Here is a 23683-nt window from a genome sequence, read left to right as displayed (position 1 = left end):
TTTTAATGTAAGATAAATGCCTCAGGATTAGAATTTATGGTGTTTTTTAGTGAATATGCTGTCAGCACTAGTGTTACGGCTGGCTGCTCTTTCTAACAAAATGAATACTCATAAACATGATTACCGTTTCTTCAAACACTGAGGTGTTGTAATCGCAGGAGAAACACACATACACCTTATTTTCTGAGGAGACAAGTGCCAGAAAGAAAGAAAAAAACCCACACACTTTGTTCTCTAAAAAAAAAAACAAATGCGAACTCTGAGTTACGACTGTAACATCAGCATCTTTGTGTAACACCGTCCACATACCAGCCTACAGCTGAGTTGAACATTACAAGTAGAGCCAGCAAGGCGGCAAGGAGACAACGGACTCTGTTACTGCCTTGCACTTAGCTTGATTAACAGGATTGTGTCAAGCAAATCAATCAGTCCATGAAGGATTTTTATGGCCATTGATTGGGGTATGTGTTGCAGCAGCCTGATAAAGAATGTCTGAGTTTGTGAGACGTTTCAAATGCTTGACTCAAATCCAGCAAACGATAAGACGTAAGCCGGAAGACAAAAGCTTCTGTCATAAAGCAGCAGAACGAGCAGGAATGTGACTTAGTCTTTGCCTGAGGTTTCACCGGGACTTGCTCAGACTCACATGAAATGTCTTAGCGGCTTTTCTAGAAGGTAGTTTCAGGGTAAGAGCACATCAAAGTCAGGTTTGCCTGCTAAGCAGGAGCTTAAACATTTAGAATCCCTGAAGGTTCTTGTAAGTAAAAACAAAATGAAAATCTGTGAGTCATTAACCACAAATGGCTCCTGCATGAGCACACTGAAAGCAGAGCAGCCGATTCCCTTCAGCTGGGATATAAACAAAAAAATCTATCTTAAAATAAAGCCGAACTTGATGCCATCAGGCGTGCGTGGGTTTGTCCTCACAGGATAATTGTTTACCGAAGTTCCACCTGAATGTTCCTTCCTGAATATGAATCGACAGGTTGCAGCGGTGCATCTGCTGAGCACTGATTTCACTGGTAGCTATGCAACGCCAGAGTTTTGTGTTATGACAGACCCACTTCCCGGGAACACATTATCACTGTATTAGGTACATCACCGGCTATCTTAACCGCTTCTGAGCAAACAGGTATTGGCTCTGCTGCTATAAATGTTTATAGGAAGAGACTGAGAAAGAGATGGCCTTTTATGTCTCATTGCGTCAAACTTCCAAGCTATATTATGAAAACCATGCGCTGGTCTCTGTATTCTCAGATGTGGTATTTTTAATTTGGCTGCCAGCTTGGTCTGATGAGGAACAAGTAGGTCAAACAGCCAACCAATTAAAAAAAATAATAAAAATCTCGGCCAGCGGCACGCAAGATGTTTTATGGTGTGTAGAGGATGGGTACAGTAAAGTGTCATTATCAAAGTAGGCTGCGTTTCTGGTTTTAAAGTCCAACTGATAAGATAACTTTCCAAAGAACGGAAAGGCGCACATAAACAAACATCTGCCCTCAAAATGTGAACTCAGGAAAAGCTGCTTCAAACCGCTCTGTAATAGCTGTTATTGCTCTAAATCTTTGAGTTATTTTTGTCCATGCTACACTTTTGACTCTTTTCAGTTAGGAGGACAATAGTTATACCTGCCCTCCTGAGTTGGCTAAACAGTGGGGTTCAAAGGCTATGTTTTCATTCAACATCATGAATCAAACAGTTAATCAGGACGCCGTGCAGCTTATAAAGCAGCCTTTAGATACCTTGGGGAAAGAAAAAAAAAAGCATTTAAAACAGGGCTCTCAGAGCAGGGAGGTCAATAAATCCCCAGCTGACAAATTGATTTGTTGGCAGCGAATGAGCTGAAATAATTAGCAACAATGTAAGAGGGTGTTTGCAGGCCTTAAATTCAGATAAATAAATAGGAAAGATACCATCTGTTTTTTTGGATGCATGTTCTTGCTGCAAACCAGGGGCAGCTCGACTTAAACACGAGCAAGACGCAGATTATGTCTCAAATAATTACGCAACCGCCTACTTCACAAAGTCCTCCTCTCTGCAAGATATCATCCTCCAAGTCAGGGTCCGCTTGGTGCAGCCTCAGCTACACGGCAGCGAGGGTTCTTTGTCTTAAGAGGGCAAAAAAAAAAAAAAAAAGCAGCCTTGTGATCGCTTCTCTTTTGCAGAGACCGTCACTGCAGTTTGTCACTTAACGACCCCATAAGCCCCACCGCCGCTTGTTTAGATTAGTCTGGCTGCTTACTCGCCATTACAGAGGCAGAGCTGCCGCTTTTATGACCAGGCTGCCATGAATCTGCAACAGTTAAATTTGCATTTGAAGGGATACAGAGCATGGTTGGCATGTAAGGCAGCAACAGCGGTATTGTTTGCTCTGAAAAGGCACACATTACATACTGAGGCAGAAATCTGTTCTTAGTGTTTGGCAGAATGTTCTTGTATCGGGGGACAGTATATGTCAGAGTTGCACAATGTAGCACACAAATCAAGTGTGTGTGTGTGGGGGGGGGGGGGGGGTTGCTTCAGTGCCAATGCACCTAAACAGTGCCATGTAGTTAGTAATGCAGATTTTATTCATTATTGGTAATTCATCGACTGCTAAGTGCATCAGAAGTATTTGAGAAAAAAAATGTAGGTTTGTCAACAATAAGCATCTTCATGAAGCCAAACACAATTTGCACACAAGCTTGAAAATATGTGGCGCCCGTTTAAAAGCTATGGTTCTGGCTGATAATGGTTCATTTGCAAAAGTCCAAATTTGTGGGCAACAGAGTTATGCTACAATGTTGACATCCATGCACTCTCTCAATTCTGACTCAACATATTCCAGCTGACTGAACATGACTTGGCAGCTGTTTCTGTGCTCTGCAGTCAGAGATTGAGACGCACAAATTAGAGCAAGGTTGGGACAATGCGTCTCGTCTTTTCTCCAGCCACGGCTCTCCGAGAGTCGCGAAAGACGTGTGCAGAGAAGCCGCCGTCCTGCAGCCTCAAACAGTAGCCTACTTATGTTGTGCAGCGTAAATCAAGCCTCCTGAGCCGTCACAACAAGCCTGCGTGTCAGAGCGGAGAGCCCTATCTCGTCATCTCTCCTCAGCCCCATGTAACTCGAGTCACCAGAATGAAGCAAGCTCAGACAATAAGTTCATACAAGATCAGAAATTGTATTTGGCAATTTTTAAACAAGTGCATACAAGTACAGCTAAAAGCATTTTAGTTTTGCCAAGTGCTCGTAGAGTAGCATTAGTCACATTCTACGTTAAACAGGAACTGCCACCAGACCTAGAAGTACATCAAGAATTTTGTTAAACATCAACAAAGAGGAACGTAGTTCATTATGATGAGTACATACCTTTATCTTCAAAAATATAGAAACACAATGTATTCAAAAATCAAAAATTATACAACCATGTTTACGAAGTATACTCTTCCCTTGGGTCCAATATGTACATGTCCGTTAGTTTGTTTGAATGGTATGTATGTGATATTTATATATTTATACTCATATTTTTACCTCCCCTCCCCAAAGAAGTGTTCAGACAAAATCAAGGGTCCCTCTCCTTTTTTACTTTGACATCTCCTGCAAGGATGGTGGCGATTTCACCTTGCATGAAAGCCCATGGTACGTTTGAGCCAACCAGGGGACATTTCTCTCCACTTGGACAGTACACTTCACCCGTGGCACCTTGCTGCTTTATGCTTTCCCTCGAGCATGGGAAGCAGAACTTGTGAGAGGGCACAGAAGGGCACTGAACAAAGTGTGTGTCCTCCAAACGCTCGCGGCACAGTGTGCAGCACAGAGGTATGCTGCCTGGTACCGAGGAGTCCGGAATGCTTTGGGGGTGCACTTGGTCCATGCCTGGCACATGGGGGGTACCTGCACCGGATGGCTCTCTCTGTGCCAGCCTCCTCTGATTCATGGAGGACGGGGACAGGGGGCTGCTGCTGTTCCTCCGGGTGGTGGAGTGGACTTGGTTGCCGTCCTTGGGGGAGCTGTTCCCACCTGCATTGTCTGCTGCCATGATGAGTGCCGCCATGGGTGACTGGCCGTTCTGGGCCGCCTCAGGTGGGGTAGTGCGGGGGTGGGGGGATATCGTGGAGGGGGGAGAGGCAAAGCTTGGCGGGGGAACTGGAGGCATTTTCAGTCCTTCACTGGGTGGTGGTAACCACTGCTGTCCCTCCCCATTGAGCTTGGCAGCGGTGCCTTCTCCGTCTGGTTCAGGTGATGCTTTTCTCTTCATGCGGGGATGTTTTCCTCTGTCTGGAGGAGGGAAAGGGTTAAAGAAAATAGTTGAGTTGCACAGCTCTTACTAGGATCAACAATTTCACTGGAAGGGGGGGGATGTGCATTTTTCCTTTTCCCCGCTGCACCACAGGCAACAAAACAATGGCACACAGCATACAAACAAACAAAAATGAAAACCAGTCATGCAAATTAATTTACTTAGACGTGGCACATGTTTGTTTTTATGTGGAAAGGGGAAAAAAGAAAAAAAAAACAAGAAATAAAAATAGACTTTCTGAAGAAAATATGCTCGGGTTTTCACACATTTAAATGCTTACCTGACTTGGATGCCGACGCGCTGGTCTCGTAGCCCATAACCCTTTGTTGCATGGTCCCATGGTCCTTCTTGAACCTGTTGTCGAACGTGTGCAGAGCCATCAGGTCCCTCACCGTTTTGCCCTTGCCGCTCCACTCCTGCTCAGCCCTGTTTTTCAGGCTCTCCGAGATCTCCGGCGTGAGACTGTCCGGTCTGTGCTTCTCCTTCACCTCTCTGTCGTGCTCGGTGCTAGAGACCGACGCAGGTCTCTTGCCCATATCGGCAGGACTACCGGCCGCCAGTGAGGAGGGAAGCCCCATCTGGCTCGATCTCCCGTTGACGGCGTGCACCGGGGGCATGCTGCCGTTAACCAAAGGCACTAGATTGGGTGGGACGGTGCTATTCCTGCGCGGGTTGGGGCTCTGGCGGTTTAGCTCTGGTGGTTCGTCAGGCTTAGGAAATCCATTTGGGACCGGAATGCCGTTCGCCTGCCTGCCTGACTGGTATTCTGGACCCAGCCTGGGCGGGCGGTCGGAGGACAGCGGGTAGCGGTCCAGGGGCTGCGGCGGCCGGGAGCCGGGGTCTCCCGCCGCAGCGTGGTTGATCGCCTGGATGTCTTTCCCGGAGAGCTGCGACTTCCCCGGCCCGGGAGACCTGCCCTCCTGAAACCCGTGAGCCCTCTTGAGCTGCCGGGCAGTCTCGATGACAAACTCAATGCGGTCTGCTCCCTCGTAGTTGACACATCCCCTGCAGACGGGCTCGGTAAAATCCCAGATCATGGCCCAAGGCATGCGAGGCAGGTCGCATAAATAACACGACTGCCTCCTGGAAGAGGCAGCGACCGCCGCGGACGACATAGCGCTCGTCGTCGACCACCTCCGAAAAAGAAACCCCAAAATGTGTCTTTTTTTTTCTCCTGCTTTCCTCTCGGCTCCTTGTAAAAAAAAAAGCGAATATAAAGAGCAAGTTCCGTTCGAAAAACCCCGTAACCTGGTCCCTCTCCCGACTTTTCGAGAAACAAGGTTGAAGTTTTAGAGGGAGAAGTTCATGTCGGTGTGTACTTTACTACGGCGCTCCTCTATCTATCTCCACTGACTCTCTACTACTGGCTCAATGTGGAGCAGTGACGTCACCACGGAGCTCTAAACGCCTGCTTCCACTTCAGTTTCTATTGACTTGATTTCTTCGACAGACCCCCCCCCCCACCACCAACACCACCACCCCACCTCTCCCCCACTTTACTGCAGCCTCTGCCACTCACCGTTTCTTTTTTTAATTTTTAATTTAATCACTTGAGCTGCTGCCAAAAAAAAAAAAAAAAAAGAAAAAACAGCACCCAGCTCAGCCTCACTGTCTCCGACCAAAGGGAATAAACGCCACGAGCTCGTGTTGTTGTTATCAAACCTGTAAAAAAAAATATCACTCCGGGTCCGCCGACACGACGAGGAGATTTTGATGTGGAAAAAAAATGGCTGTAGGTTAGCTGTACACCACCAGGGGATAACGAAAAACGACTTTCAGGCTCCTCCGGCTGGCTGGCTGGCTGGCTGCTGCTTTGTCCTAAATTCAGAGCATTATCCGGCTTGTTTTTGTCAATGCACGGCGCGCCTCGACGCAATGAGCCGCTACTACCGCTTCCGTGCAATGAATGAGGTGGGTCGACCTTAAGAAAAACAAGGCTGCTGTAATCCAATGGTAAAAAAAAATATATGTGCATCGACATAATAGTGTTTTCTCTCTACTGTAGCATCACACGGGCAAATAAATATATATTTATATGTATGCCATATTTTAGCATTACTAGAGGGATATTACAGCCTGCAGTTTTCCCTTTACAGTTCATGTTTGCGAATTCATTAAGTGGCCCACTGACTTTGACTTATAAATCACATTTTCCTGGCGTGTTGATAGAAAAAGAGAAAAAGCGCCTCCATTAGTCAGTAACCAGGAAGCTCTGTCATGAGGTGGGGATTTCCAGCCTGTGTTGTAAACCTTGAATGGATTGGGGTTACAGCATGCATACACTGCCCACATGTAGACGTTCAGCTGTCCGAATTGATCAGCACTAAAATTAAACAACACTTGAGCGACACAGACTCTTATTTATCAGATTTTGTTTTAGCAGTCAAACAACTCCAAAGATAGCCGCCAGTAACGTTTATTAAGATTAAAGACTACACAGTTGTTTTGAGTGTTTTACATCTATGGGAGAGAGAGAAAAAAAGTTACTCGCAGCAGGCCATATACCAAAACCCCAGCCAAAATCCCCTGAAGTAAAAGTGTAGGTTTGATCTGGAGGAGTGCCCCAGCAGTTTGGATTCCTCCCTCTTGTCTGGGCTCATTCCAACTCATTGCAGCTTAGCCTCGGCCTTGGGTGAGGCAATGCGTCTGAAACCTGCAGACACAAAGCAGGATATGTTTGTACAAGTCCATGTGACGTTGGAAAGAGGAAGCAAGATGTTTAGTCACGTACCCTCATCCGCCTCACCCAACTACAGAACATGAGGCCATTTGGCTCCCTGCCTGCGGCCATGATCATGCACACTTGCATGAGGCTCTTCTTCGAAGAGTTTCCATGAACAAAATGAGCCACTTGTCTTGCTGATCTGTTGCCACCAAGCACATGTTAGTAATGTCTTTCAGACTGTGCACAGTCATCATATCCTCAGCGTTACCTTAACTGTACAGTACTGTATTATTAGTACACCGTTTCCCATCACTGCTCTCTCTCTAATCTGATCCCTTGTTGGGGGAACAACACAAGGAAGTGTTGTTGGGCTTTATGGCACAGTTGGGAAATGACTGTTGTGAGGGACAAAATAAACAAATTCTTTCCTTGAGATTGGTGGGAAACAGTTGCCTAATGCTTTGATCCTTTGCTTTTCACTCGGCCGATGTTTGTGCAAGCAAATAGCTGCGGGGCCAAATAGCTATTATGCAAGACGGAGGCATGCTGTGATTCATTTAAATCCTAAATGACCTGATTCTTTAATAGGAAGATTCACTTGATGAAAAAAAAAAAGAAAATGCTGCAGAGGCTGCTCAGCAAAGGGATAGTTGTGCTGAAAGAGGAAGCCAGATAATCACAGATGGCTTTGATTAGCAATATAAACCATGTATACAGTAAAATCATTGCCGCGTGACCCGGCCGGTGGCCATCTCATTTGAGGCTAGCCACCAAACCAGATGGAGTTAGATGTGAAAGTCCTCTCTGAATTTCTTTTGCAACGTAGATCGAGACATGAAGTAGCTAAAAAAAGCCTGTGAGGTAGGTGATGGCCAGGGGATTACCCAGCATGTGACAGCAACGCCTGCCTGATGAGATGACGTTATTTTTGTTTTATCCCTTTCTGAGCCTGATACATTTTATATCAGACATATTTTATTCATGGGGGCGAATCATTACAAATTCTGTGTGAAGTTTCCTGCTTAAGCAGAGCACGGCTCTGGGTGTTTTCTGTGTCTGCTCTGTTTCTCCCCACTAACATTTGTGTTATATAACCTTTTTAGAACAACTGCTGAGGCGAGCATCAGGCTAAACTGCAACATTTTGCTCTGACACAAAGGGAAAGAGTGAGGACATATTGCTGAAGTTACGCAGTTGCTGTAGTGACCTACCTTCGAGATTTATAGCTACGCGCTGTGGCAAAGGCTGGGAAATATATGGAGAGTAAAAGTAAAGACTAATGCGCATGCATTACTCTGTTCCTGTATGAGAGTGGTAACCATGGAGATTATCACAGTACCCCAACTACCATATATATCCTGTTTACGGTGCTATTTTTAGCTGCACTTTTGCACTGCAAGGACTGGAGCTCTTATTTAAATTTGTGGAGCTCTGAAACATAATGAGCATTCCTCTGCCTCGTTGGTTCTTCCTGTTTCTCATAGAAGTTTGAATGTTGTCTTTATTGATTTTTACAATTAAGTCCGCATTCTGGTAGCAGACAAATCATGTGCAGCATGCAGAGAAAGATCACATTTAAAAGCCGAAATAAGGCATTTTTACGGAGTCAGGTTTGTAAAGGTGTGAAATGGTGGAATTTAAATAAAATGGAGGGTCGACGGCGAGAGTGAAAAATGTGCTGGGCGGCTGGAATCTGGAGGCTGGAGGCTGCAGAGGTGATGTCATTGGGCCAGAGCAAGAGGCGAGTGAAAAACAAGTCTCTCTCTTTATTCTGATCCTCTTTGCAGTCCCAGCAGGGGAAGGAGGGGGGTGGGGGGGGGGTGGCTGGCTGTCGGCCAAGGCAAGGGCTGCTGGGAAATGGCAAAGGATGCCAAGCAGGCCCCACCGCCAACATTAGAAGCTCACATCTTTGTTCTCAGAAACCTGGTGTGCTGCCAAAGGCCTCATTTCAGCTCCATGGCATGATTACACTGGATGTAGGCCAACTACTGAGAGCTCTCCCTCCCTCTATCTCCCTCTTTTTCCACTGCCTTCTAAAGCCTCCTGCCAAACATGCAGCAGTTGCCATGGCTGCAGAGAAGGGAAACATAAAAAAAAGTGAGTAATGAGTCAGGCTTGGACCCAGATGTGCCACATGTGTATCCATTTAGAAAAAAAAAAAAAACCAAGATGGTAACATATCCCCTTAATCTGCCCACCTCGTCAGGGGACAGACGATTCAGTGAGTAGCGCAGGGCTGAGGGGGAGAGAAGAGGAAAAAAATCCCCGCAGAAAAAATGTAAATGAACAGCATTGTTTTCACTTCCATTTTTAAACAGAAGGTAGTTTCAGTGGCTTTCTGTGCAGACTCAGTTTGGCAACAAGGAACAGAAAGAACTGAGGTTTGCTTCGCTTAAGTAAGCCTGCATGTATGGTTGGGCAACGACATCATTTCCTGTTCAATGGAAACCCCCGTATTTTTTCAGTCACAACCAGACGTCAACGTAAACAACTGTTGGGGATCACATGGTCCGGTTCAGGAGCTGCCCTATCATCGCTTTCTAACTTATTCCCCTTAAAAGGCAGTTTCAAGCCTGAGTCATGGTTGTTATGCTTAAAATACTGTACTGACTTTGTGACTTACTCAGAGAAAATGTTGAAAATGCTGTTCTGCTGCATAACCTCTCACACACTTAATACGTTCATAATTTCCAGAAGGACAGCAGCATCGCCTACAGCCACTCCTGCAGTAGCACTGCAGTAGTTTCTGCGTGCCTGCTTAGCTTTTGCACCTTGATAGTTCAGAATATCATACACACTCCAGAACTTGACACATTATCAGAATGTTTGTGTGCATGTACAGTATCCTAATGTGTTTATCTAGGCTAGAGGGATGTTTGTATTTGGAGCATTTGTCTTGACAAACATATAGATATTTCTTTTCCTGTACTCGATCCATGAAGAATGAAGAGTATTTCACGGGTTATGTAAACCTCTTTCTCTAAGTCAAAATAAAAGTAGGTTTATTCCTCACTGTACGTCCCGTCTATTTTGGAGCTGCCTTTTTAGAAAATGGACTCTGACACTCCCAGTGCAGCAGTTATCATGGCATTCAGGCTCAGCTTGCAGATGCAGACGATGTGATGAATTCAATAAAGTGTGGGTGTCAATTTCACACAACTGCATGTTTTTGTTCTGTCAGCTAGAGCTGCATGAAAGCTTGGTAAATAATCCTTACAGGGATGTGTGCATATGCATATTTATAGCTCCTGCATTTAGATGGTTTTCAGCATTGCTATTGGAAGAAGATCAAAGCTGCTCCTTTGCTAGTAGCATTTGCCTTGAAAGCAAATACAGAGCAAGTTCTGTGATGTATAGAATACAAATAATATTAGTGCGAGGGTAGAAAAAAATAAGGAATAAAACAAGAATAGCAAAGTCTGACCTAATTGGAAAACCTCAAGTCTTTTCATTTTGGAGGAAATTGTTCATAGACAGCATGTGGCTTGTTTGGTACAGGAAAGTAGGGAAGATCATGGATAATGCAACTGCGCTGTATCGGTTACAGATGTTGCGGTTGCATTTGGAAAGTGATGTTTCTTCAGTTTTCCCGCAATTTAGCTCTAAATACATTCACTTGGAAAGAGCACTTTTTCAGTAGTGGTCATAAATCAGCTAACGTTCCCGTCACAGATTCCAGAGATGCCTCACTACCCTCTCTTTGATAGTCTGGTTTATGGATGATGTTCGTTCGTACACTGTGAGTGTCTGTGCCAGAAGTGTCCTTCCTCGCCTTTCCATAAAAGTGCAAGTTGTCACGATGGTGTGGCATTCATTATCCGCCTGCGGTTTTGCAGGCCTGGCCCCTGAGCAGCTGTGGAGGACTGGCTGTCACGTTCAGCCTCCTCCAGTGAACGATGGGAAGGCGAAAGATGGGCGCCGTCTCCCTGTCTGTGTGATAAAGTCCCCATAACCGCGGTGTCCGGGGCATCTGGGCACACGATGTCTAACCCCCTTCATCAACTTCAAAGCCTTGCCTCAGAAAACAGCTCACTGTGAAAAGCTGAAATAGAAAATAGAGCTCAGATGATAAGCGCAGCCATGTGTATGTGAATGTGAGGAGAGGTAAGACACAGTAAGGGATGCGATTACAACTTTGGACCAGAAATTACTTGAATCTTCTGGCAATTTTTTTTATCTAGGTTATCTGTGATTTTCAGTGAAGGTGAAACGTGAAAGTGAGAGTACTGGTAATCTCATATATGATCAGTTATCGCCATCAAGTACAAAATGAATTTGTTCAAACCAATAATTCTCTTATTCCAAAGCTTTTATGGTTTCGAGCCCTTTTTTCTGCATCAAATGGGGGAGAACATGGCCCTTATTTAGGAACTGTAGAAAACGTTACCTAACACTATGAACGTTTGTGACAAACTGGTTTTGCAATAGAATGACAAACTCAGCACTCATTAGCTACTCCAAGCAGGCACATAGTGGATAGTTTAGTCACCCAAACAGACTCTGCTGAAGGAGCATTGGAAAGTCATTCTGTGGGAAGCACATGGGCTGACTGTTAGAGCCTTGACGCAACAGTAAAGTCTCAAAGGAATATAAAAGGACGGAGCGGGGAGAGCACTGTGGGAAAGTTCAATGCCCTTGAAGGAGCCTGATAAGGGGATAGGAACCAGCGTGTTTGTGTTGTGCAAATTTGTAACGACTACAAGCATTCTGCTGATACAGAGGAGTCTCACACCATGTACTCATGGAAAACCTGCCTGTCCGAAGGGCATGTCAAGCTGGGTGTGGTGAATGTTATCAGTGGGATTTCAGTTTGTGGTGGTAATGCTCTGTTTGCATTTGCAGTCGTCATACAGGTTTGGGCACAGGCTGTTTTCAAATTGCTTAAACATCTCAAAGATTAAGATCCCCCTCCCCCCTTTTTCCTCCCACAGTCAAGTGATGAGATACACACTGGTTAGCAGACACACTCATGACTAACTTGATCTTATTCTATGCAAATCATTTGAAAGCTTTTGAAAGGCATAAAGTTCACCTACACTGCGTTGTAACACAAAGGCAGGGAGGAGCCAGACAGCCTTGAAGAGGAAACGGTCTCAAAGCAACTGACAAGTCTAGCTACACCCAGGGTTGCCCTGAAGGACAATGTACAGCCCTCCCCCTTTTATTCACTCTTATATGCACAGGAACATATCTGCTTTGTTCATCAAGAAATATCTTTGCAGAGTGCTGAAGTCATTCTTACTTCCTGAGTGTGTGAGGCGCTTTGCATGCTCCTGATGATAAAATCACTTCAATCAAACATGCCATTGCCCAACAAGAAGATGAGTAAAGTTCAACCCCCCCTTTGTAACTGAAAAAGAGCCTTTGCTTCTCTCACATGATCCTTGCAAAGTTATCCATTTACAGCGTGGAGGAGGAAGACAGAGCGGCTCACTCTGGGCAAACAGGGAGCTGTGTTTGCTGTCTGTGCGACTTAACCCGAGTATTCACCACATCACCTTTCTGCTCATTAACGCTCAACATGCAGGAACATGAAACTCGTCATTCTGCACCAAGACAAAGCTCCCTCTTCCTACAACCAAACAATGCATGCGAGCAGTAAGAGCTGTGCTCCCATTATGAAACTTGTTCTGTCACAAGACCAGCACCTCACTGGAATGCTGTTGTGACACATGCGCGCTGTTGACACAGGGGTTAAACATTGAACAACTCTCATACACACATCCACACACACTTCAGCTGCCAAAAGGGCGGGATCTTCAACCGCTGCCGCACCAGTTTCTATTTATCTTTCCACTTTGGCTGACTGCGTCCTCTGCCACCTCCCAACAGTTGTCAGGTTTATCAAAGAAAAGGTCTCCTCTCTGACTGCAGCCAGGTGCATTAAAGTGTAATGATTCACACTGCACACAAAGCAATGCACAACCCCCCACCCCACCCCTCCGCATGTTTGGAGATTTGCGGAGGTCACCGGGTGCGTGCGTGTGGGTTGGATGTCATGTGGTGCAGATATCTGGCTTGGTGCTGCTAGTGCAGAGGGTTCAGCGGGAGTTCAGCACAGATTCATTATTCATGCTTTTCTGTGCACGGAATAATGGCACAGAGGTGCTTTTCCCCTCTGAGAAAGGTCCAAGCGCTTAAATGTTTTTTTCCCCCCATATTTTCGCTTATTTAACCTTCAAAAACGGTGTGGTATTTGTTTTTTGGATTTGGTTGTTGCCGTGTGCAGAGAGCAGGAAACACACTGGTGTAATTCTTTACAGAAGGGGGTGAAAGGGGAGGGGAGGAAGCGGGGTCTTCAGAGTAATGTGTGTTGGCAATGCTTTGAAAAATCCCTGCTTAACAATTCTAGGAAAGCCAAGCCACCTGGAAATCTCATGACTTCCTGAATCTAATTCCAGGCTGAGCTATCAGACTGTCTGACTAGCAGCTTTCATTGAGGGGTGTAAACACTGAATGTCAGGCATGTTTGCCAGAGCCAGCGTTGAATTAGGCATTAATACTCACGTAATGCCCGCAGTGAACTCAGATGGCCCAGCAAAGCCCTGATTATATTTTCTCCCTGTCCAACAGATTTATAGTACACTGTGAGCTCCAAGGGAAAGCTGGCACCGGCTGCACCCTTGAACAGGAACACTGTACAAAGTTCCACTCTTGCTGTTTTTAAATGCAGCCTACACTTAGTCAGACCACGTAATGACAGACGTTAGCGACTGCTGCCTGTTTGGATAACCTGCAGTTGCAGTCTGAATCTACACACAGAGCAAACAAGACAGAGCAAAGGTATGACACCACCAAGGGAGAATCCAGAACAAAATCCCCTCTCATGTCACAGCGTGCTGTGTTGGCGGACCGTGACCTCATCCAAAGTTTACATGCAACCACCTCATGCTGCTTTGTTATCTTCAATCCAGCACATTCCAGCCCTCAGAGGCGACAAAAAAATGTCAGCATGCAGATCCTGCTGCGCTGTGAGAAACACAAGCAAACAAATGGCAAGCTCACCAAGGGAGCCGTAGCAGATTTCATAAAGTGAAAACACACGGGCATGTCAACAAACTCACACAAGCAGAAGGGTTGACATGTATGTAGGTCAGCGGTGGACTGATTGGAGCTTTGCATGTGTGCTTACTCAGCAGCCTGCACGAAAGCGCAGTTCGCTTTGAGTCTTTTTTTTTTTTTCACACAGACCACAGGGTAGTAAATAGCTACGAGGAGGATCACTGCCTTCACAGCTGATTGGCCTGATGCTGGCCTGACATAAAACAGGAAGCCGGTCGTGCAAGTCACTGAGTGGAGCGGACACAAAAGGAAGGACGAGAGACGAGCTGCACAATATGGTGGCAAAACAAAGAGAGAATGTGGAAAGGCTTGAGGGATTTAGCTCAGAGAAAGAAAAAAAAAAGGTGTTTCTGTTTGTAGCTCACCATGTGACTCATGAAGGAATGCAGCCTGTGATTCAGTTCTCTGCATTGTCAGCAGGCCGTGTGCAACAATGGTGACGACGTGTGAAGTATGGTCTGTTTGTATTGGTAACAGTAGGACAGGAAGCCGGGAAACGGTGCCACTCACACACCACAAACACAGCACGGTCTTCACTCTGGGCCTGCAGTTCCTTTACACCGTTACACCTTCACAAATACACTTTTTTTTTTATCTATCTTTGAACCCGGAGTGTTAAACTGAGAAACTTGACATGCTAGCAGTAAATTTAGAAACCAGGCTCCTGAATATTTTTGCACCATTTATAAGTGAGGTATGCACACTTCTCTGTATGTGAAACTTCAGGAAGTCATTTGAATTCGTTCCTGTTTTTATTTTTTCATCAGGTTGCACAGATTACGTAAGAGAAGCATGCAGAGACTAAAATGATTTCACTTCCTTGTTATTTATCCGTTCGGGTAAGCACTATGCATGTTCTCTAATGACATCTGCTAATGTTGTGAAGTATTTTTCTGCTACCAGGTGAAGAACAATCTACCAGGAAGCTTATCATCGAAACACCTAATGTCTTATCTCTTCTGTTGGGTAACTGTTGTGTAGCCTCTGCATGTGAGGCGCTGTGACAGGGCAAAAGCACAGAGTGGAAATAATGAGTGACATATCAGCCCTGCTACCCAAAGAGCTTTTAGAAAAACAGCCCTCCTCCCTTCCTCCCCTGTCAGCCGTTGCCTGGCTGTGAAGGTCAGATGACAAAAAAAAAAAGGAAAGAAAAACAGAGAGAAAAGCGCCAATGCCACCTCCAACTGACTGGTTCAAACAGGCCCTGGGAGGAATGGGGGTGGTGGTGCGTGGGGCGTGGCCCTCTGAGCATGCCCAGTCAGGAGGATTGCTGTGTGATGGCAACACATTGGGCTCTCCCATCTGCTGATGCACTTCTCGCCCCAGGCCCTTTACCATCCAGTCTAGTGAGCAGCCAGATCAATTTACTGTGGAATGAACACAAAGTCAGTGGCTGACGCATGCACGCAGATATTCACACATTCTTTGTGTTCGACGGCAGCAGCAACGCCGACCCCCACGCTGCTCTGCTCTACACTGCACTGCAGCAGCCTTTCGCTCAGATGAGCACACATTAGATTTTACTCATGCATGCAGAAAAATGGAGAGGCCGTGTATGAAACAAAGGGCTGATGTATTATTCAGGGCAACTCTTTCCAGGCCGAAGCTTGCGACGCCACAGTTTTGCACCTAGCTGCACGCAACTCTGAAAAACAAGAGTACCCATATGCTGGCTACTTCCCTCATTCCAAATATCTGCAAAATATTGCTGAGTCATCTGAGCCACACACACAGACTGAGGTGCCTTCAGTTACCCCAATGGCTGTTTACACCACTTTCAAGCAGCGACTGACACATTAATTATTTCATGGCCTCTGTTTGGCAGAAATGCCAGAACAAGAGGATCATTTGTAGAAGATGCTATTATCTTTGTAGCAAAGACGCAGTTTGTGTTCCCTTTTGAATAATTGAGAATCCAAGTCTTGTGCATTTGAGCAGCCGCTGACTCGGCATCCAGGACGGCATTCTCAACTACTCTGACAAAATGATGTTGCTTGAAAAGAGACATGTCAGTGACTTATGCTCAGGCGTATTGGCAGGCTACTCAACCAACCTGTGTGAGAGCAAGCAGACACACCACCGGCTCCAGTAAGACCCTCAAAGTGCAAGTGAGAGCTGGGAAAATGCTAATTTCCTCAGCTAAATGCAAGTCAAGGTGTGACTCGATCCTATCTGCTCCCCCTTACATTGTATGAATAATTGAAACATATTGTGTGGGATCTAATGTGTTCTTTTATTTGCAGACTCACGCCTGCGCTTTGTGATATGCTAATGAGTCCTCCCTTAAGTAATTGAGCTGTGCTTTAGAAAATCAGCCGAGGCCTAACGCAACACTGTCTGGAGGACGATCAAAGAAGCATCAGAGATGAGAAAGAGATGTTCTCCGAAGATCCGAAGATGACACTGATAATGAGGCACTTGATGGAGTTTTAAGCCGTGACGGACAGCACCGCCATTTCAGTCACGAACCTGCAAAGAGAGGCAATCAAATTTCTCTCCCAGATTAATTTCTCAAGCCTCAATCAATTTTTTTTTTTTTAATCTAGTGAAATGTCCTCCACAGTCCCGACCTTCATCCTCCTCCCCCACATTGACCCTCAACCCTCAAACTATTACAGCCCACTCCAGACTGAACACCACAGCCTCTCTGCCACCTCTCCTCATCCTGCCTTTTGCTTGAGGGTTTCTAAATCAGGAGCAACATCTGACTTGCCACCTACTCATATGTCTCCCTGCGACTCCCTGTGACCTTCATCCACCCTCTCACATTTGAATATTGTACACACTAATCTTCCTATGACTCTTTTTCATTGCCTCATGTTCAAACACAATCTGTGTTATGTACACACAAACAATGCCAATAACAGACAGCTGCAGTTTAATGCTCAGGAACAGCTGTGTTCCATTGTCTACCCTGGAAGTGAATGACATTTGAAGCCAGCAGTGGCTGCCTTTAAATGCTTCTATTCTTTCTCTCGCCTTCCCTCGTATTTGTTCCCTCCATCCATCCCTCTTTGTCCCCCACTGCCAAACACTTCTCATTCCTGTGATGTTTTGGGTATCGCTGAGGTCTGCCTAGATACCGCACTGACTTGAATTCTCACAAAGTAACTGGGGAATATGCTCCTTATTTGCCTCCCACTGAAGGCAGACATTCAATCCAACCTCTTCGGTGTCAGAGAGGCGACTGAGATATACTTGGCAGACTGTGTTTTGAACCCCTCCTTCCCCTTTCCCAGTATGTGTATGTATGTATCTTTCAAGCCCTTCATTTCCCAGAAAAGAGTCCAGGATTTATGAGTGCATGAGCTGCCGCAAGCGACATCTCCAGAGAAGGATGAGTATTTCCTGCAAAGAGTTGGGCGGGAGGCACTGCTTTATGTGTGTCTGTGTGTGAGTGGGTGGAAAGCTCCCATAGAAACACTATCCAGTGACATTTGAAGAGCGTCATCATGGGGAGGTGTGCTGCGTGTGAGCACAGAAGAGGCATCTTTCTGAGAAAAAGCCCACGAGGCCCGCAGACCTGTGATTGACAGTTAACTCTGCTGATTACTGCTCCCTCAGGGAGAGACTCTTGACAACAGCTGCTGCTTCAAACTCTCCCTGAACTATTGCTAACATCAGCTTCACTAAATATGTCCAAAACTGAGTTGTCAGCTGGAGCACAGCATCCACATCCCTCTCGCTGTCTGTTTCTGTCTTTTCAGAAATCTAACACAAGAGGACTGCGCAACCCCCTGCTGAACCGACAAGTATTTGCAAAGTAACCGAGCCCTTCAACAACGCTTTCTCTTCATCCCTCGCCATTGGGTGTGGACGTGAGGAGTAACAGTGACTTCATGGTGAGTTGTGTAAGAGCGGGGTGAGGCTTGAAAACTGAGCCATGTGAGACAAACGAAAGTGCTGATGAGCGGAAAACAGAGCCAGCGTTTCTAGAGGCATGCAGATACAGAAACCCCCGGCAGAAGTCAGATGTCAGAGAGGACAGACGGGGCCCGAACTCATTGGAGGGGGGGGCCGCATGGACAGCGTGTGGCAAAGGGGTAGTTATGTAGGGGAGGAGGGTATGTTTAAAGGGTGGGAGGGTGGTGGGGGATCTATTCCAGCAGAGAGAGAAAGGTCGCAGTGTAAGCTGATAAAGGCAGGAGGCAGAGCTTGGGGCTGCTTCCAGGCCAGCTAGTCAGCTGACGCTTGCAGCTGTGTTTGGAACATCAATATGAGCCTTGTTCAGCCTCTCGCCCACCCCCCCTCCCTAAATCTCTCTTTCTCCCTCCCTCGCCGGCTCACTTGGCATCCCCCCTCCTCCTCTCCCCATCACGCTGTTTCCTTTTTTTCCAGCTCTGATTTATGAAAGTAGGGCATGTGCCCATAACTGCTGCATCAAGGCACATGGCTTAGCCTCCAGAGGCACTAAGGCTCTGTTTACATCAGCCCAGACAACTGCACTGCATTGCACAATCGCCACAGGCTAGCTCTGTTATATAAAGCAAGGGGCCATGTTGGCTGCATTGTTTTGTTTTTCTGCTCTGCCCTTTCTCCACCTGAAAAGCCTGAACTGCACAAATCTGTCCTCTGTTGTTTTATGCTTCACTTAACCCACACGTTAACTAGAGACTGGATGTGTCAGTCAGCTCCAAACACCAAAAATGAAAAATTCATTCAGCATGTTTGGATCAAACAGTTCCAGGGACTTCAATAACTTCAGTTTGTTGCTCTCAGCTATTCAATTCACAATTGCACAGGATTCTGGGGGCCCCGGCTCAGAGGTTTATTGTTGAGAAGTAGCAGAGCATGAGAATATTACGACAAAGAGAGCAACAAACGTCGCATTTTCAGGGGCGAGGGTGAGACCGAGACATGCTTGTTTGTTTGGGGATGACAATTAGTCCCCAAATGAAGCACAGAGGCACTTCAGGACCAGTTTCCATGACAACAAATCAGACTGCTCAGCCACTGGAAGACTGAAAAATGTGTTCCTAATGAGAAGACAAAAAAAAAGAAGCATTTCCGCTGAAGGCCTTAGACAAACACAGATACGGCAGACACGTATGAACGTGCTGTGAGGATGAGAATGGAGTTGGCTCAAAATGATTCATGACAGCATCTGTTTGCATTAGCAGGTAAGAGGAGTGGATGGATTGTGAGAGCATTTTGTTTTAAATCATCTTACAAACAGGCAGGGAGTAATGGGTGTAACTTGTCTCTAAAGCAATCTTAATGGAAGTTGAAAGAGTCCACCAGCTGCTGGTATCACAAACCATTAAGCATTCTGTTCATTATCCTGCTTATAAGCCACATGTGACTGCATGTAACTAAGCTCAGGGGTGGGTTCAGTGTAACCTTCCCCGTCTGTATGCATGCTAAACCTGTGCTGACTCAACAAAGGGCTGTTCGCACAGGCTCCACTCATCATCATGTTGTAAAGGGATGCATGAGCATTTACAGCTGAAGGCTCTGAAAACGTCTAATATTCGTGCCTGCACGTCAGTTGTTACAAGTTGGCTTGAAAATGATTTACTGATGATGTCCTGCTACCGTGCAGCATGGGGCCCTAGCTTACTAGCGTTCCTTTCCCTTAGACTAGAGCTGCTTTGAGATGCCTCTCCAAGTATTAATATTCTCTGGCAGGAAGGCACACAGAGAGATGAAAAATGTCATATTTTTCAGTCTCGAGCCCTAACCTAAATAAATGCTGGCTTAAAGAAATAGAAAAAAACAACCATCAGAGATATTTTTCTCTCTCATGCTTCCAGTCTTTGTTAGCGGCTGTCGCCTTTGTAGAAGTCCTCGTATCCTCGGCGCTCCCCTCCACCCACTCCCCCCCCCCAACGCCCACGCTCCTCTGCTCTGCTCTCATAACTCAGCTGTTACTTGGCAACATGGTCCCAGCTGGACCCAGCATCAGCCACGTTGCCATGGCAACAGAACGCACACAGGCAGACACGGTAAACATGTTTTTTTGGGCCTTTTTTTCCTCTTTCAGAAAGCAGGAGAGCAGCGCCACATCAACAATAAAACCCACATTCAGCTCAGTACTAAAACATCCATCAAAAGCAGAACGCTCAGAATAATCAAAGTGGGAATAAGCGGCAGTGTGATCTCATGCACCTGCAACATCCTCACATCTGTGGTCTTGGCAAAAGCAGAAGGAATGATGGGACGTATCGCTGATGCTGCTCACTAATTCCTGCATTAATTTAACCACTTAATATTTTCTGTTTTCACCCCTTTTATTAATCACGTCCTGGATCCTCATGCATTCAAACCCACGGCCCACTCACAGCCTTGACTGTAGGATTCTAGGGAAACAAACCTCCTCTCCGTGCTCTGGGTAACACTGCATCTGTCGTCATAGCAACCCGATCCATCATCTGCAGGGGGATCAATTGATTCATTATTGAGTGAGGCGCAGCCCCCTTCTCTGCTTCCAGTTCACGTCTACTTACTCTGCCTTCAAGCATCCATTATTGACATCGACGCCTGCCCACTCTCTGGGCTGAAGAATAGAGAGCTGTCAAGTCTCCCTCATAGAAAAATAATTCATATTCTACATTTTCTCTGGAAAATAAAGCTTGTTTGTTGTGAAAGACTAAGGGCCACGACCTGAGACAGGGAGAAAATGCAATTTGTACAAGATTCTCTCTTCATTCTGTCACACATGTTATCACAATAAGAAAGATAAATTCAGATAGCTAAACTGAAATCCCGCATGTTGTAAGAACTAAGAAATAGAAAAAGAAGCTGAGGCAAGAGGCATTGTGGTGTGAGGCTATCTTTGTACAGACAAGATAAATTATCATCAGATGAAGCTTAAAAAAGGAGGGGTAAATATAACGTGACACACATAGCCTGTTCCAAAACCTGTTTTCTGGAACAGGGCATTTATAGCTGCAGGGGAAGACGTGCTTTGATTCTAGTCTGTCTTCTGCTGTGAGGCTGCACACCTAAGCAGAGCCCAGAGGCACTGGGAAGGGCGGGGAGCTCCAGTTTCTATGCAGGAAGGATATGCGGGAGACAAATGTATGTTATAGGAAAATGTGTGCTAAATGGATGATGTCAGCTGCGGCACTTTGACATTTTAATGTCTTCTCTGAGGGAATTACATCATTAACCCTCTTTCCTGGCCCAGCTCGATGCTGGGAAACCTCCTAATGGATGTCAACAAGCCATCCCTCTGGAAGAAAGGAGCAGAGGGGGTTGGAATGGTAGACAGGGTGTGGATGGTGAGGTGTTGGTAGGAGTGCTTTCTCAAAACTTCTCAGCCAGCAACTCAGCATCCTCTCAGCTAAAAGCCTTTAGTGCATTTCTCACCATAAGATTAAATCAATCTGCGTTGGCTTCTGTTCATACCAGACGAAGTGAGCTCATATGAAGCTCCACTTTGCACCAGTGCCTTCCTGTTGACCCTAAATGACTCAGTGAGTAGGAACCTTGAAGTGGAGTTGTTCTATCCTGCTGTAGCACACTGAGTTGGCAGCTGGCTGGTCTTGACCATGACTGTGACCCTTTCAGTTTGAAAAGCTGTCAGTGTGGCCTCTGCAGCCACCCTAAGATCTGATGCCGTATCCGATAATTCATCAATCATCTATGAGTCCATTGAATTTAAATCAAGCCTAGGAATATGGACTTTCTGTGTTAAACTAAATCATGAAGACCTTATCTGTCTAATGGACTCTATCAGGTTGTGAAATCAGTGTGGAGAGAAACAAAGAAGCAGTATGTTTGCACAGAGGCATATTTTAGACACCAATATTAACTCATCTCAATAGATTTCAAACAAACATGGAGAGTGATCACGGCTTTATTCAAAACAGGACAGATAAAGGATATTTCTGTCACTCAGTTAACTCTCTAAATACATTCAGTGCACTGATAATTGTATTGTGCAAACTCTCCAGTCAATGACACATCAGGTGATCAGACAGACAGGATGGAATCACAACTGGTTTATTCAGCGACCGCTCTCATCTCAGACTGAAATGCAGCTGCAGAGTGGATAGGCTCAGTCCTCCCGAGTATTTGTTGGCGAGTGAAATGCCGGGTTGAACGATGGGAAAGAGTGGCATGGCTCTGCAGCTTAAGTTCACTTAACAATTGCGAGTCTGACCTGTATTTGAAATGGAAAGAGGGCAGAAATAAATCACATTTCCAGATGGGCGCAACAAGAGCCTCAGCCGCTCCGTGAGACCTATTTCTTTTCGTCGGGTGTTATCATCCCCTTGAAGACTTTCATTTGCGAGTCAAAGCCTGACTCGCCGTTATTATCTCACTGACTATGAGCCTGTAATCTCCCTCCCCAGTTCATTGAGAAAAGCAGATTGGATGTGACAAATCCAGGGCCCCAGATGACAAATAAATCAGGAATTTGCTGTGGTGAGTACGACTCATTTTATGATGCAGCTCCTGTATATTGTGGTGAATATCTATTTTTACTCTCATTTAGATCTCTGTCATGTTGAGACGTGACTTGATATCAGAATGAACCAGATGGAACCCCATCTGGCCAGACGTTATTTAGTTTTTCTTCTTCAGGCACAGCTTTTAGCTTTGATGCGAAACAATAAAAAAAACTACGTTTTTAATGTAGGAACAGGCCCTTCACTTCTGATGTATCTTACAAAAGCAGCCAGCGCTTTCTGTCCCTCATGTAAAAATAAGAAATGACACTACCGGCGTCTCGAAGCACGCAAACATCTGTACACAGATGAAAACAGTTGCATAAACAACAAAAATAGTAAAATGTTTTTTCAACCACAGTCTGTCACAAAAATAGTGCATGAATGCATAGCATTAAACGAGTGGGACAGATAAACTACCCCCTGTGTGCTCGCCTCACATTCAAATTTAGCCTTGCGTGGGGAATTGATGAGACACAGAACTCAAAGCCAAAGTCTTCAAAGACCGCGGTTACACAAGATGCAAGGCGTCAAACCCACTTTGTAGTTCTCGGGTGAACAAGTGGGTGTGTTAGCTGCCAAGCTGCTCTTGGTGAAACAGCTACAGAGTTCTGCGAGACCAAAAAAAGATGATAAAATACAAAAGTTACTCTACAGTGGCTCTGTGCGTAAAAAGGATCACCCCCCCACACACACACACACACACACACACACACACACACACACACAGTTTGGGATTATTGTAGCTGGGGTTGTTTTATCTTTCGAGGTTGAGGTCTCTTTCATAAAACATAGCAGGCGTGGGAGAAAGGAAAGCACAGGAACACCAAGGGAGTGTGAGAATAGAACAACATGGAGAGATAAGGAAATACAGAGGTGATAGTTGAATAAAATGGTTTCATCACACTTAAACAGAGGCACTGTGAGCAAAATAAAAATGTTTGCATTCATGCAGAGACTCAGGCAAAACTATGTTCTCATTTTTATCTGCCTTTTTTTTTTCAAAACTAAAGTCGGTAGCAGAAACAGCTGGTATAACTCTGTCCAAATATTGCATCATCCCGATATGAGCACCAGGGCTACAGGTACAGGGGTGGAGAGGGTTAATCTGACTCTGGTACGCAATGCTGGTCGAGAAATGAGGCAGTACACATCACCCACGAAAAGACAGACATAACGTGAAGTGAATTGTTTCCAGCATCTCACACAAATCAACTGTAGACACACCAAACATTGTTGGGGCACGTATTACTAGCTCGCTAACACCTTTAGAAAAGATC

At 45.6% G+C, this 23683-nt stretch overlaps 1 protein-coding gene across 1 annotated transcript; it reads right to left on the bottom strand.

Annotated features, from left to right (window-relative positions):
• Nucleotides 1–3141: 3141 nt before the first annotated feature.
• On the bottom strand, nucleotides 3142–5723 carry irf2bp2a (interferon regulatory factor 2 binding protein 2a). The gene is made up of 2 exons (XM_075476484.1): nucleotides 4561–5723; nucleotides 3142–4258 (listed from the first exon to the last, which is right to left on the bottom strand). The coding sequence occupies exons 1-2, from the start codon at nucleotides 5393–5395 to the stop codon at nucleotides 3543–3545; spliced, it is 1551 nt and encodes a 516-aa protein (XP_075332599.1). The 5' UTR covers nucleotides 5396–5723; the 3' UTR covers nucleotides 3142–3542.
• Between the last annotated feature and the right edge of the window lie 17960 nt (nucleotides 5724–23683).

The sequence above is a fragment of the Odontesthes bonariensis genome, chromosome 2 (genome assembly GCF_027942865.1).
Source record: "Odontesthes bonariensis isolate fOdoBon6 chromosome 2, fOdoBon6.hap1, whole genome shotgun sequence".
Lineage (NCBI taxonomy): Eukaryota > Metazoa > Chordata > Actinopteri > Atheriniformes > Atherinopsidae > Odontesthes > Odontesthes bonariensis.
The sequence above is the reverse complement of the archived record's forward strand: the minus strand, read 5'-3'. Positions and strand labels throughout refer to the sequence as shown.